The sequence below is a fragment of the Eretmochelys imbricata genome, chromosome 3 (assembly GCF_965152235.1).
Source record: "Eretmochelys imbricata isolate rEreImb1 chromosome 3, rEreImb1.hap1, whole genome shotgun sequence".
Lineage (NCBI taxonomy): Eukaryota > Metazoa > Chordata > Testudines > Cheloniidae > Eretmochelys > Eretmochelys imbricata.
In genome coordinates, this window is record NC_135574.1 from 46968514 (window position 1) to 46980779 (window position 12266).

General features: G+C 43.5%; 1 protein-coding gene across 1 annotated transcript in view; it reads left to right on the forward strand.

Annotated features, from left to right (window-relative positions):
• Positions 1-930: 930 nt before the first annotated feature.
• Positions 931-12266, forward strand: part of HCRTR2 (hypocretin receptor 2) — a 71624-nt gene continuing 60288 nt past the window's right edge. Inside the window, exon 1 of the mRNA XM_077811587.1 lies at positions 931-1156. Coding sequence (XP_077667713.1) covers positions 931-1156 — 226 coding nt within the window. The remainder of the gene's footprint in view (positions 1157-12266) is intronic.

Below are 12266 nucleotides of genomic sequence, written 5' to 3' on the forward strand. Positions count from 1 at the left end.
ATATATCCTTGGTATGAGGCATGAGGATATGTAGGATTGCATGCACAGGCTGAACGGGCACTGCTATCAAAATCTCAGATCAAAGATGCAGGAACACATGTGCCTCTGAAGTAGAGCACCCATTGGGGCACTATGCAAAGAAGATTTCCACATCTACTTTAGCCGCTTACCCAGCAGGACTTGAAGGGCTTTCCGAGTCACCAGCCACTGATTTCAATAGCTCCCCCGATTCCATCTCATCTGCTGCTGCTCTTTTTTTCTCCAAAATTGAAGTTTTAGTGATGTTTAAAGCTGGAACAGGACAGGGGAGACGTGTTGGGGGTACAGAGAGCAGACTGCTAGGGAAACTTGGGAAGAAAGAAAACTGGGGTCACAGAAAGGGGCATGAGAGGAGGGACAGTAGCATAGGGAAGGGTCTGTGGAGCTAGGGAGGGCAGTTTTGGAGCATCAAGGACAGGTGTGAATGTATGTCTAAGGATTCCTAAATGTGAGACACACATGGCATGAGCACACTTGTATATACGGGCTGTGAGGCAAGTGCAGTCTTGCTTACAGGTTGGATCACATATACTCTCACATTTGGAAGCAAACTGCCCGCTTCTCCTTCTCCCCCCAAGGATTTACTGTGTATTGCAGATTCTGTGCCAGAATGATGCATTTGTAAGCATATGCTGTACCGGCTCCTGTGTCACTGCAGCCTCTGATGCCAAGTCCTCATTCCCTCTCCCACAGCTGCTGTATGTGCATCTTTGCTGGGAAGCTGCAAAGGTAGTAGGAGAAGTTGCAGAGTAAAAGGCTTGGTCATCATTGGCTCTAACTTTTTTCATTCTTTTTCTCCTTTTCATTACACATCATCAGTGTAAATGGATGGGCTTCACAGAAGCTTGAAGTACTGAGAGGTTTTGATCCAGACCCAAGCTACAACCAGTGATGTCCGAGACCAAACTGGATGATCCCCCTTCTTGTAGGAACTGGTCTTCTGTTCCAGAACTGAATGATACTCAGGAGCGTTTTTCAATCCCCTCTGTTGACTACGATGATGAGGAATTTCTGCGATACCTTTGGAGGGAATATTTACATCCCAAAGAATATGAATGGGTCCTGATTGCAGGGTATATTGTTGTATTCATTGTGGCTCTCATTGGAAACATCCTGGGTGAGTATTGCTCTACATTCCTCCCCAGAAGAGTTGTAATATAACCTGTTTGGATTGTTTTTCAAACTGCTTAAACTGTGAATAAAGCACAGCAGTGTAGTGGTGGCATTTGGGAACATTGTTTTTTGCATCTGAGAGTGAAAGTTAGATTTAGACAAACAGATGAGATGAATGTGTGTGTACCTGACAGTTTATTTTGAAATGAAAATTGCTAACTCTCTTCATGCCATTTGTCATGATTGTGGTATTTAACAGGCTGGTAGCATCATGTGCTACAGTCTTTTGAGACTGCTAAAAGCAGCTTTTGAGTGTTTTAATTTAGAGAGCAACATTAAGACATCCAGGTTTTTTAGCTGTTTACTAACAATTAGTTGCAGTTGTAATTAGAATCCCTAAGTAAGGGGCTATCCAAGCTAGGAAGGTTGTGTCAATGAACTGTTAATTTTCTAATCTCTGTCCAGGTGTCAGAGGTGCTGAAATTCTCCAGCCCCATTCAAATCTTTACAGACAGATATTTTCCCTCATACAGTGCTGACAGCTGCTCTTCGACAGCACTTCTCTGCCTGGTCGTCATGCTTTTTTCATTCAGATATTCTCAACCGAGTTGGCAGAGTTTAACTTTCACATTTAAATGCACAGGCGGTCATTACTCACCTGACAGGAGCTACTCTTGGCACTGATAAATGTAGAAAACGGATCGAGAACTTGGTCTCATATCTGCAGGTTGAATCGATTTCTGTGCATAGAATGAATGCTAGGATCCAAGGGTGTAACTATGGAGAATAGGGCACTCCCAACTTTCAGTCCAGGAGGGAGAGGAGACAGAAATATCTGTCTCTCCACACATCCCCACTCATATTTCATTCATCTGTGAAGGAGGAGGGGAGGTAGCACAGCAGGAAGCAAAGAACAGTGGCTGCAGCTTCATGCAGAATTGCTGAGCAGACCCCTATCAGGGAAAAAGTGAAGGGGGTGCTGTTCAAGGGGGGACTTGGAGGCAGGTACCATGGGTAATTTATGGGAGGTGAACTGTGGGGCAGGGGAAGGCAGAGAAAGAGGGGGAAGATATAGGGATCTAGAGGAGTAGGAAGGTAAGGCAGAGCAAGGGGGGAGGTTGGAGGTACTATAGTAGACCAACTGAGGGAGAGAATGTCAGAGTGACTGAGGGAGGCAAGGAGGATGTGAAGCAGGGGATGGAGCAAAGCAACATCACAAATGAAAGTTTTAGTGAAACCTTAGGGCACAGAGTTATTGGGACCTTAAAAGAGTAAAGACGGGAATCTGGGGAGGGAGGAAAAACGGTGAGTGGAATAACTAGGGGAGAGAATGGCCTTTGGGAGGAGGTGACCAAAGGGATGTGGAAAGAGGGGGAGGTATGGGAATAAGAAGAGGTTTTGAGGTAGGGAGGGGAGAAGAGGGGTTTGAGGAGAGAAGTGGGTATTTGAGAGAATGAGGAAGAGTTTGGGAAAAGATGCTGGAAAAGTGAAGTGCAGAAAGAGGGGAAGGTTGACTGAAGGATATGGAGGTTGGGCAGAGTTTGGTGAGAGGTTTGAGATAATATGGGTTTGGGAAAGAGGAGAGATTGGAGATTTGGAAGTAGAGGGAATATTCAGGGAGAGGGAGGGAGGTTTTGCAGAGCAATTGGGAGGAGGACAGTGTAAGGTGTTTGAGACAGATGGGTATTGTGGAGCAGTGGGTAGGGCAGGAAGCTTTGTGGAAAGGTACTAAAGTGAGATTCAAAGACTTGGATGTGTCAAGAGGAGAGTAAAGAGCCTGGGAAATGAGGAGGTTGGGGGAAGAGGTAGCACAAGCTGATAAATTTGAGGTGGAGGATAGTAGGAGAAGTGCAGAGCCATGGTGTGGAAGGAGCAGACAGTAAGGACAGGCAGGAGTCTGGAGGTAGAGAGAACAGCGAAAGTGGTTGGACAGTAAAGGCGGAGGAAACTTGGGGGGGATAGGAAGGATGGAGGAAGAGGAGCTTGTGCATAGGTAGCAGATTTGAAGATAGAGGAGAGAGAAGAATGATGGGGGAGAAGGAAGATGCCTTTAAAATAAGGAGAAGAAGCTGGGGAGCATGAGGAGGCTTAGGGGGAGCTGGTAGTGACTGAAGAGAGAGAATGTGAAGGGATTAATGAGGAGCCAACATCCTTGGAAACTAAAAGTACCAGCCAAAGGGTAGCTCTCAGGAGAAATAATTGAGTAATATCAAGGAAAAATATATATAACTCTTTAGAATCTAATGTAAGCATAGGTTTATAAAGAAATGTTCTAGCAGTTATGTCCAGGGCTTAAATGCTAGGACAAGTAAATCATGCCACACAATTGGAGGAGAATTAAGGATGCATTCAGGGACCGATTCTCCAAGTACTTGAAACCACAGGATACTGGACTCCTGGGGGGAATTAAAATACCCAGATGTCTGTTGGGTATTGGTTACAACCAAACATACACCATCAGCAAGTATCCTGAGTTACACACAGGAAAGGGTTATAATCCATGAGCTAAAAAATGCAGCCGCAAGAGAAATCATCTTGGACTGACTTGCTACTGATCAGGAGGAACGGATTGAAAATGTGAGGCAAATAGAGGCACGATAAGGAGTGTTCACAAGCTACTTGATTTTAACAGAGTATCAAAGGGTTAATAAAAGCTAGCACTACAGAGGGATTAGATTTCAAAAAAAGCACTTAACATTTCTATTGAACAGAATGAAATGGGAGGAATTATTCAAATCTTGACTGTGGAAGAAGGCAGAACACTCTAAACGTACCGCAATAAAGGCTTCTCAGGTGGGGAGTGGGGGAAGAGAAGAAAGGAGGACTGCCAGAAACAAGAAGTGGCTAGTGTAGTGAGACTTGGAAAGGGGAGGAAGCCACCCAAACAAGACTGCATAATTAAGAGTTGTAGGAAAAAATTTATGGACACAAAACATAGTGCTAAGCATAGGAATCCAGAATCTGAAAGGCTTTTGTATTATTACAAATATATTAGAGGTAGTGTAACGGGGAGAAAATTCCCATACTGAATCTTTTAATTTCTCCTCATGGTTTCAATTTTTCTAGGTCCCTTTGTGTAATTTCTCACTGGTAATTCACATAACATGGTAAATTTTAAGTAACTTCCATTCTAAGTATGGGAAATTCCATCATGGATAATTGACTTTTGTTTTCATTCTGTAGTCCACTTTATAAAATAAATCCTTTTATGGATCCAGTGCATTTCCCAATAGCTTCATCCCCTCACATGTGGTATCCACTAAAAAAACCCACTAAGATGTTCCTGCATTAATCTTTAAAATGATGTCCTATATCAGTAGTTCTCAAACTTTTGTACTGGTGACCCCTTTCACAAGCCTTCGAGTGCAACCCCTCTTATAAATTTAAAAACACCTTTTAATATATTTAATACCATTAGAAATGCTGGATGCAAAGCAGTGTTTGGGGTGGAGACGGACAGCTTGCGACCCCCTCCATGTAATAACCTCGCAACCCCCTGAGGGGTCCCGACCCCCAGTTTGAGAACCCCTGTTCTATATTCATCCTGTATTGTAGCTGCCAGTGGTAAGCAAACTTCTGCATAAGTAGCTTGGCCTTCTGGCATTTCAAATTGTTTTTCCTCATCTTAGCATTAGTGTCTCTTGGCCCATTGCATAAGGACATAAGATGTCATTGACAGAAATGTTTTGTAGTGGGAATTGGAGAATTGCAGCAACAACTGAAGAGACACTGGATCTCTGGCGAGGGTGCTGGAAAGCTGTGTGAGACCCAGATTAATAACCAGGAAGTGTTAGAAAGTTTGAATAGTAATATACAGACTTAAGGGTGGCTGGATCTGAAGGCCTAAGAGTATCTGAATTAGGAATGGCCAGTGAAGCCTGAGATTTGGAGAATCTCCTAACTGAATTTTCCATCTTAAGAAAAGCTAATTTGCGAAGCTGTTTTCCTTGTAATTTAACACAATTATTTTAGTGCTTTAATTATATTACATTTTTCTCTCTAAAGAAGAACTTGTTGTGTATTAGGGATTGTAGAGGAAAAAACGTATCCATGAAAGTTAGGCTGTCATATGTGACCTGCAGCTACATATATTTGGCCCAGTCCTTAGCTGGTGCATGTTGGCATAGTTCCCTTGTCTTCAATGGAGCTACCACCAAATTACACCATGTGAAGGTATGCCAATAATGCGTTCATGTTCTTTTCTGTTTCTTTAACAATCCTCTTAACCTGAATAGAAACCCAATAAAATTTCAGTTGAACTTTTTGGTCATGGTGTTAGCCATGGAGATAGGAGTGGCAGAGAACGAGCAGCTTGGAAGACTCCTAAGATCTGATTCCCCTCTCACCTAAACTACTTTTACATTGATTTAACTCTTTGGGCGTCAGGGGAATTACCTTGGTGCCTGTGAGATCAAAATCTGGCCCATAAGCTTGGGATTTGATGTATTTAGCCATAGCTAGACCCACAGTTTGAATTAAAGCTTTTGAGATGCAGTGCTGGCAAAGACTCCTGCGTATCTCCTGAATAGAAAAAAAGACAAGTACCTATGTTAAAAAGCAGACCCTGATGTTGGAAATTGGCAGACATAAACTTATGTACTTTGGCTATGCTAGGTGCAGAGATGGAAATGCCCTGGAGAAAATTACTATAGAAGAAACGGTGGAGGGTCATCGTAGTAGGGGATGACCAGTGATGAAATGGGTGGATGGTGTGCAGCAGATCACTGGAAGATCAGCTGCTGAGTGCTCCAAGTTAGTGATGGATCGTGAAGGTTTTAGAATATTCTACTATCATGTCACTGATATTCAGACATGAATAAATGGATTTATTTACTAGAGCCAGAGTGGCAACATGAATACGAAGGGTATCCTACTATGAAGCACATTTCAGACAGCTCTAGCACTGTTATTTATATTGCAGTTGTGCTCAGAGGACCCAACCAAGATCAGGGACCCACAGTGCTAGGTGCTGTACAAACACACATGAAAGTTCAGCCCTGGTCCTAAAAGGACAAGTAACATGAAAATGGAGGGGGAAGGGCAATACAATCAAACATACAATTTGTTTATGCGTCTGCATTTTATAATTTTTATAATGAAGAATTAGTTGCAGATGTCCCCTTTTACCCCTCAATCTAGCCATCATTAACTACCAGTTTTTTTTTGTAGTGCTGCAGTGTGAAGTGGGTCTTGAGGGAAATTTGGAGGAGAAGGTAGTGGATTTATAATGCTATAGGACTGTTTTCAACTCCTACACCAAATTTCCATGGGTACTGATCACTGCTACAGCTAGACTGTTCCCTGCCATTGAGTTTAAAAAGTTCATCTTCTGTATGATACGTTTAAATTGAGCAGACCATCTGCGAAGGACATTCTGGTCATGCTGTGGTGTATTTCTGTAGCCTACCCCCAATGTGGCATGAGTCTCCTCCCTGGTGCTTGCTACTTGGAGTTGCTTCTCCCTTCTCCTCCCATGGATGTGTCAGGAATCGGAGCCTGCAGCAGAGCCAGTCTCTGGGAAAACTGTCAAGTGCAGCTAGCCTGTAGTAGGCTGCCTAATTGGCTACACCACCTGATTGGCTGGAAGAGTCGGAAGATCAGCTCTGAAGCCAGCAGTCGTGGCAGTGGAGCAGCTGCTCGAAGCAGTTTCCCGCTTTGTTCCAGCCTTGGCCCCAGCCCTGCACCCGTCTTGCCTCACTCCCAGTGACCCAGTTCTTACTCTCAGTTCTGATTCCTGACTTCTGACTTCGGCTCTGACCTCTGACTCTGGCACTGATCCTAAACTCCACCTCCTGACTCCAACTCTGCCCCTGGGCTCCAATCTCTGGCTGCCTGATGCCTGCTTCGACCATTACACATCACCACCCACAACCCGGTCCCTGGCTCTTTTCTGTGACACTTGGTGGCTCCATGCAAGGTGACTCTTCCCTGTGCCCAAGACACATGGGGTGCTACCCACTGGGGAAATGAATAATGCTACCATTGATGGCAAGGAATATTAAACCAGTACATACAAAACAACAAAAATACATTAACACAAATCCCATCAAAGAAATGACACACCCAAAACCAACAATATTACAAAGGGAGATTTTTATTGGAAGCAGGAAAATAGGATCCGAGGAAGGAAAGGGTTATGGTTAACTAAGTACTAAAACATCAACAAATTTCCCACCTCCCTTCAATCACAGCTTTTCCCCAGCTCCCTCCCTGCCCCCTTTGCCAGGCTGGAGATGAGTGCGGCAGCACTGCAAATGCTGGCTGGCTTAAACAAAACCTCTTACAGTGGGTTTCCCCTGGGCTCCTCTCCTGGCTCCATGGTCTGGAGTCCTGTGCAAATTTCAGCTGGCTCTTGGTAGTCCTTGCCTGGTCAGTTCTCTGCCTCTCTGAACACTGGTCTCCTCAGGGCTGGAACTGCCTGATGCACCAGATCCCACCGCAGTTCAAAGACTGCCTTTGTGGGAAGGAGACTTAATCGGGGGCTCCCTGAGATGTTCTGCTTCTCTCTCAGCTCTCAAATTCAAAACTCTAAAATGAGCCTCTTTCTCTTTCAGCTAGGCTGGCCCCTCCCCCGGGGGTATGTCTGCACTGCATCTGGAAGTGAGCCTCCCAGCCTGGGTAGACAGACGTGTGCTCACAGGGCTCATGCTAGTGCACTGAAAATAGCTGTATAGACACAGGGGCTTTGGCTGGAACTCAGGCTCTCAAGCTTTCTGGAGCTGCAACAACAAAGCAACATCCACACTGCTATTTCTAGTGCACTAGCGTGAGCCTTGCTAACACAAATCCATGGCCCCAGGCTGGGAGGCTCGCTCCCAGATGCACTGTAGACATACCCTGAGGGACTGAAAAGCCCTGGTTCATTGCTGGGCCAGTATACTGGTTGTCCATATCAACCCATGCAGTAGCCTCCCTATTGGCCTCAGCAGTAGTTTCTATTCCATTTTGTTGCCATCTGTTACACCAAGTGGGCTGGGAAATGTCAGAGGACTCTGGTAGCCATTATTATCATAATTCATAGGGTAGGGGCCCCTAGAGGCTCAGTCCAGAATTCCAGAAGCTAGCAAACTCCATGTGGGGTTACATTTGAAGGCCAACAAGTTTGTGATTCAAATAACTTAATAACTTTTCCCCATATTTTTCTTCTAAGGAGTAAGGTCTTGCATTCTTCGTTCATTGGCTGATACTATGATTGTTTTCTATCTTCTGCTACTGTAGTTCAGATCAGAGACATAATTAAATTCATGTTTCACCATCACTACCAATTTGATTATTTCTCAGGGATTGTAATAATTTATACATGCTCCCTAGGGCATCTGTGTCTTGATTAATTGTTCTTCAGTAGTTTACACTCCATTTTACTTTTACAGTTAGATCAACTAATAATTTATTAACACTAATTTATTATATATTTCTAAATGAGCAGAGATGCAACATGAATGCCAGAGACCCAGTTAGGCTCTGAGGATCAATTCACTTTGAGGCATGTCTGTCTGGATTTTCATTTACTTGACAGAAGCAGTATTAGGGAGCAGTGGAGCAGTAGTTTATCTTTTTGACTCTTCTTACATTTTGCGTGTGACTTCTTTTTTCAGGTCTGCTTTGTAGGGATTTGTGTGTCACCATTGTTTAGTGTCATTGTGATATACCATCCTATGTAGATTTATCTAGCTTGGGTTGCATGGATAAATCCAAAGGCAGAATTTGGCTCTGAATTTTTTTAATTGACTGGTATGGCTGTTAATTGGTTTCTAATACTATATGTTTATCATGTGCTAATTATTGATGATTCCGCAGTCATATTGATGTGAACAATGATTCTTTAGCCAAAAAGTTTGCATTAAACCTACTTAGCAGTATCTGAAGTCTGGTTACCTCACCTGTTGCTCATTGTTAAGTTGGCAGATAGAGCAAAAATTATATATAACCCTTCTCAAAGACTAAATATCATCTACCCTGATCCTGAGCAATAAGGGACTAGGAGTGTTGTGTGTGATACATGATTCTTCTGCACTTTCACATGCTTTCTAGAAAAGGTGTCCATAGCCTTCTGAAAGGGAGAGCTGATCATGGCCGAATCCTATGCATTATATTGCAGGATGTTTTTCTCTGAAACCGGTGTCAAAAATAGCGTTGCCCCTTTCTGCACATAAGAGTGCAGCTTATGTTGGTGCCAGTGTGGGGTTGTTGCTCCTTGCTATTTTACAGGGCATGCAAGGGATGCATGATGGGATTCCCACTGTCCAGCCATCTTCTACCCTTGTACCATGAGTGTCTGCTCCTGCTGATGTGGTTTGCTGCTTTATGCTTTCTCTGTGTTTAGCGTAACAGGAACCTCACACACCAGAACTGATTGCTGTTTACAGGCAATAAGCTCTTGGTTGGCTCTCCTGTTAAAGCATCTGCACCTGTAATTAGATAATCATTGCCTCAGCTTTATATGACACATCCATATACAAGATGCATCTTTACGAATTACAGACTTGCATGGTTTTCAAATTGATTTTACTGAAACCTCGATGGGCAGAAACTCTCAATTCTAGGGGGAGCTCCAAAATCCCCCAGTGCTTTAGGGTGCCATCTTAAAGGAACCATCCATTAGGATGTTATAGTGAGCCCCCTCTACCTGTGCCTAGCTGGTGTTGCTGGGCTAGCATGGAGGAGCAGGAAGATCAAAGCTTTGGTCCCACTTCCCTCCACCCATTCAGGCTTGTATGCATCCCCTAGGGTATTATGAGAGAGCTCTCCCTGCTATCCCTGGAGTTCAGGGATTAAAGTTCTCAAGAGTGCAAAGTGGTTCATTGTACCTACCTCAGCAACACTTGTACAAGGCACAATGTATCCCTCAGAGATTAGCACTAAAGTGGATTGAATAATCCTCATGGTTAGTTACCAATCAAGTGTAGAGTCAGAGACTTGAACTGTGATTGACTTCTACTGGGTTCCTTGCTCACCTGTGCCACAGTTCTTGGACTTCTCCTCTTTAACATCAGAACAGGACATAGTCTGCGTTACCATTCATCGCTAATCCTAATAAGGAAGGAAGATAAAGACATTCCACAGTACTGAAAATACTAAATCCTTCAAAACTGCCATCAAGTCATTATGTTGGAATGCAAATCTGGTTATGACATTTAAATGATTGAATCTACTAAAGCACAGAACTCCTAGAATGTGAAGCTAACATGTTGCGTATTAACTTCTTATTTTCACCTCCAGGCAGTTACTGTTTATCACCTGCTGCCTTTTAGAGGCTGGAGAACAATTTTAATACAATCCGTTAGGACCCCTGAATTCTATAAGTTGCCAAGGAAAGCATAACAAAACCAGTAGGGCAATTCTACCCTATCAGATGCCTATTCTGCATTGTACTAGGGAATGTAGGCTTATTTCTATGATGATTCAGTCTGGTGAGTTAGGTGGTTATCTGCAGGAGAATGAAACTTGGGTCTTCATTTAAAAGCATGATTTTCTAGTATTTGAGCTAAAGGAGCAGACTCATAAACCCTCAATATGTGGTGTAGGCATTACAAAGGGACACAGTCATACAGTGGTAGTATGGTCAGACAAGATTTCCAGTAGAGGAGAAGATTCAGGGCACTTTGTAATAATTGTTGCATCTTACAGTGTAGAGAACAAAACTGGGTCAAGGTATTAAATGTTGACAATACTTGGGAATACTTTTAGCAGAAGTTGTCATTGTTGTTCACCGCTGGCCCTGGCTGTCGGATGCAGAGAAGGGCTCGGTCTCCTGAATGGGGAGTCCCTATATTTATGCCCCCCAGTCAACTTTCCCCAATGCCATTTCACCCTAAACCCTTCTTCCTGCAGCAAATGGATGAGTCTCATTAGGCTTACCAGGTGTTAGTGATACTTGGGAAGGACACCAGGAGGAATGGGGGATGTGTGTGTGTGTGTGTGTGTGTGTGTGTGTGAGACAGAGAGAGTGAATGAGTGAGTTAGGACTTTCACTCAAAACCTCAATAGTGACTTCAACAATGTCAAAGCTGAATCACTTTCCAAATGAATCCATTAACATTAAGGTGTGTCAAAACTGTTGATGCAAAAGAATGTGATGTCACCATCAGGGTTTTGCATTTGGGATGAATTGCTTTTTGGTATGTGTGGGAGATGGAACTAAATGTTCTTTTATCCAATGGCAGATGCAGTATCCATCACACATCAAAAGTCCAATTTGAAAAGTAAGGGCTATGTGACCAGGTGCTTGGAATGGACCATACTGAGAGAGCCACCTCAGGGCAGACAATCCCCCCCAAACAAGTGGTTTATTCTATAATTAGGGTCAGTAACAAGCCAGTAACAAGAGAGTTTCTATAGCAGCACACTGGTTAACAGGAAGCCAAACACAGCTCCATTTAGGCATTCCAGCCCTTGGTTCTCATCCAGACAAATTGATCTAATATAGTGAGAAGTTACTGTAAACCCAATTCATCGTATGTGAGGTTCTAGTGATCCCAAAGGATCAGACACTTAACCCCCCCCCCCCCCCCGGTCAATATGTACTTCAGATCTTACCCAAATATCATGCGGTCAGCCAATCCTGACAGTAAATTAACTAAAGATTTATTAAGAAAAGAAGAGCATTATTGAATGATTAAAATATTATATACATTACAAATGCTTGCAAGGTCCTTGTAGCAGATTTGTAGCAGTGATGGATGTGTCTGCTGGCTTACAAAAGTCTCTCTGGAATCCTCCCAAAAGGTTAGAATTCAAATGCAGTTTAGATGTAGAGTCTGTTAGAGTCTTTCCTTGCATTTTCCAGGGTAACTACATGGAGATTCTAGTCCTACAGTTTGAATCTTTCCCTTTTTAGAGTTCAGCAGACTAGAGATGCAAGATCAGACCTTAGGTTTCACTTTTATAGCTGAAGCAGGTGGTCAACTGTTTTGAGCATAGCATGTGAGTGAGGATTCTTCTACGTTGAGCACCCACTGACCCACCACTTTGAAGTTAACATTAAATTTCCTATGCATACAGTATCCGAGGGGTAGCCGTGTTTAGTCTATATCCGCAAAAACAGCGAGGAGTCTGGTGGCACCTTAAAGACTAACACGGGTTCTCAAACTGGGGGTTGGGCCCCTCAGGCGATC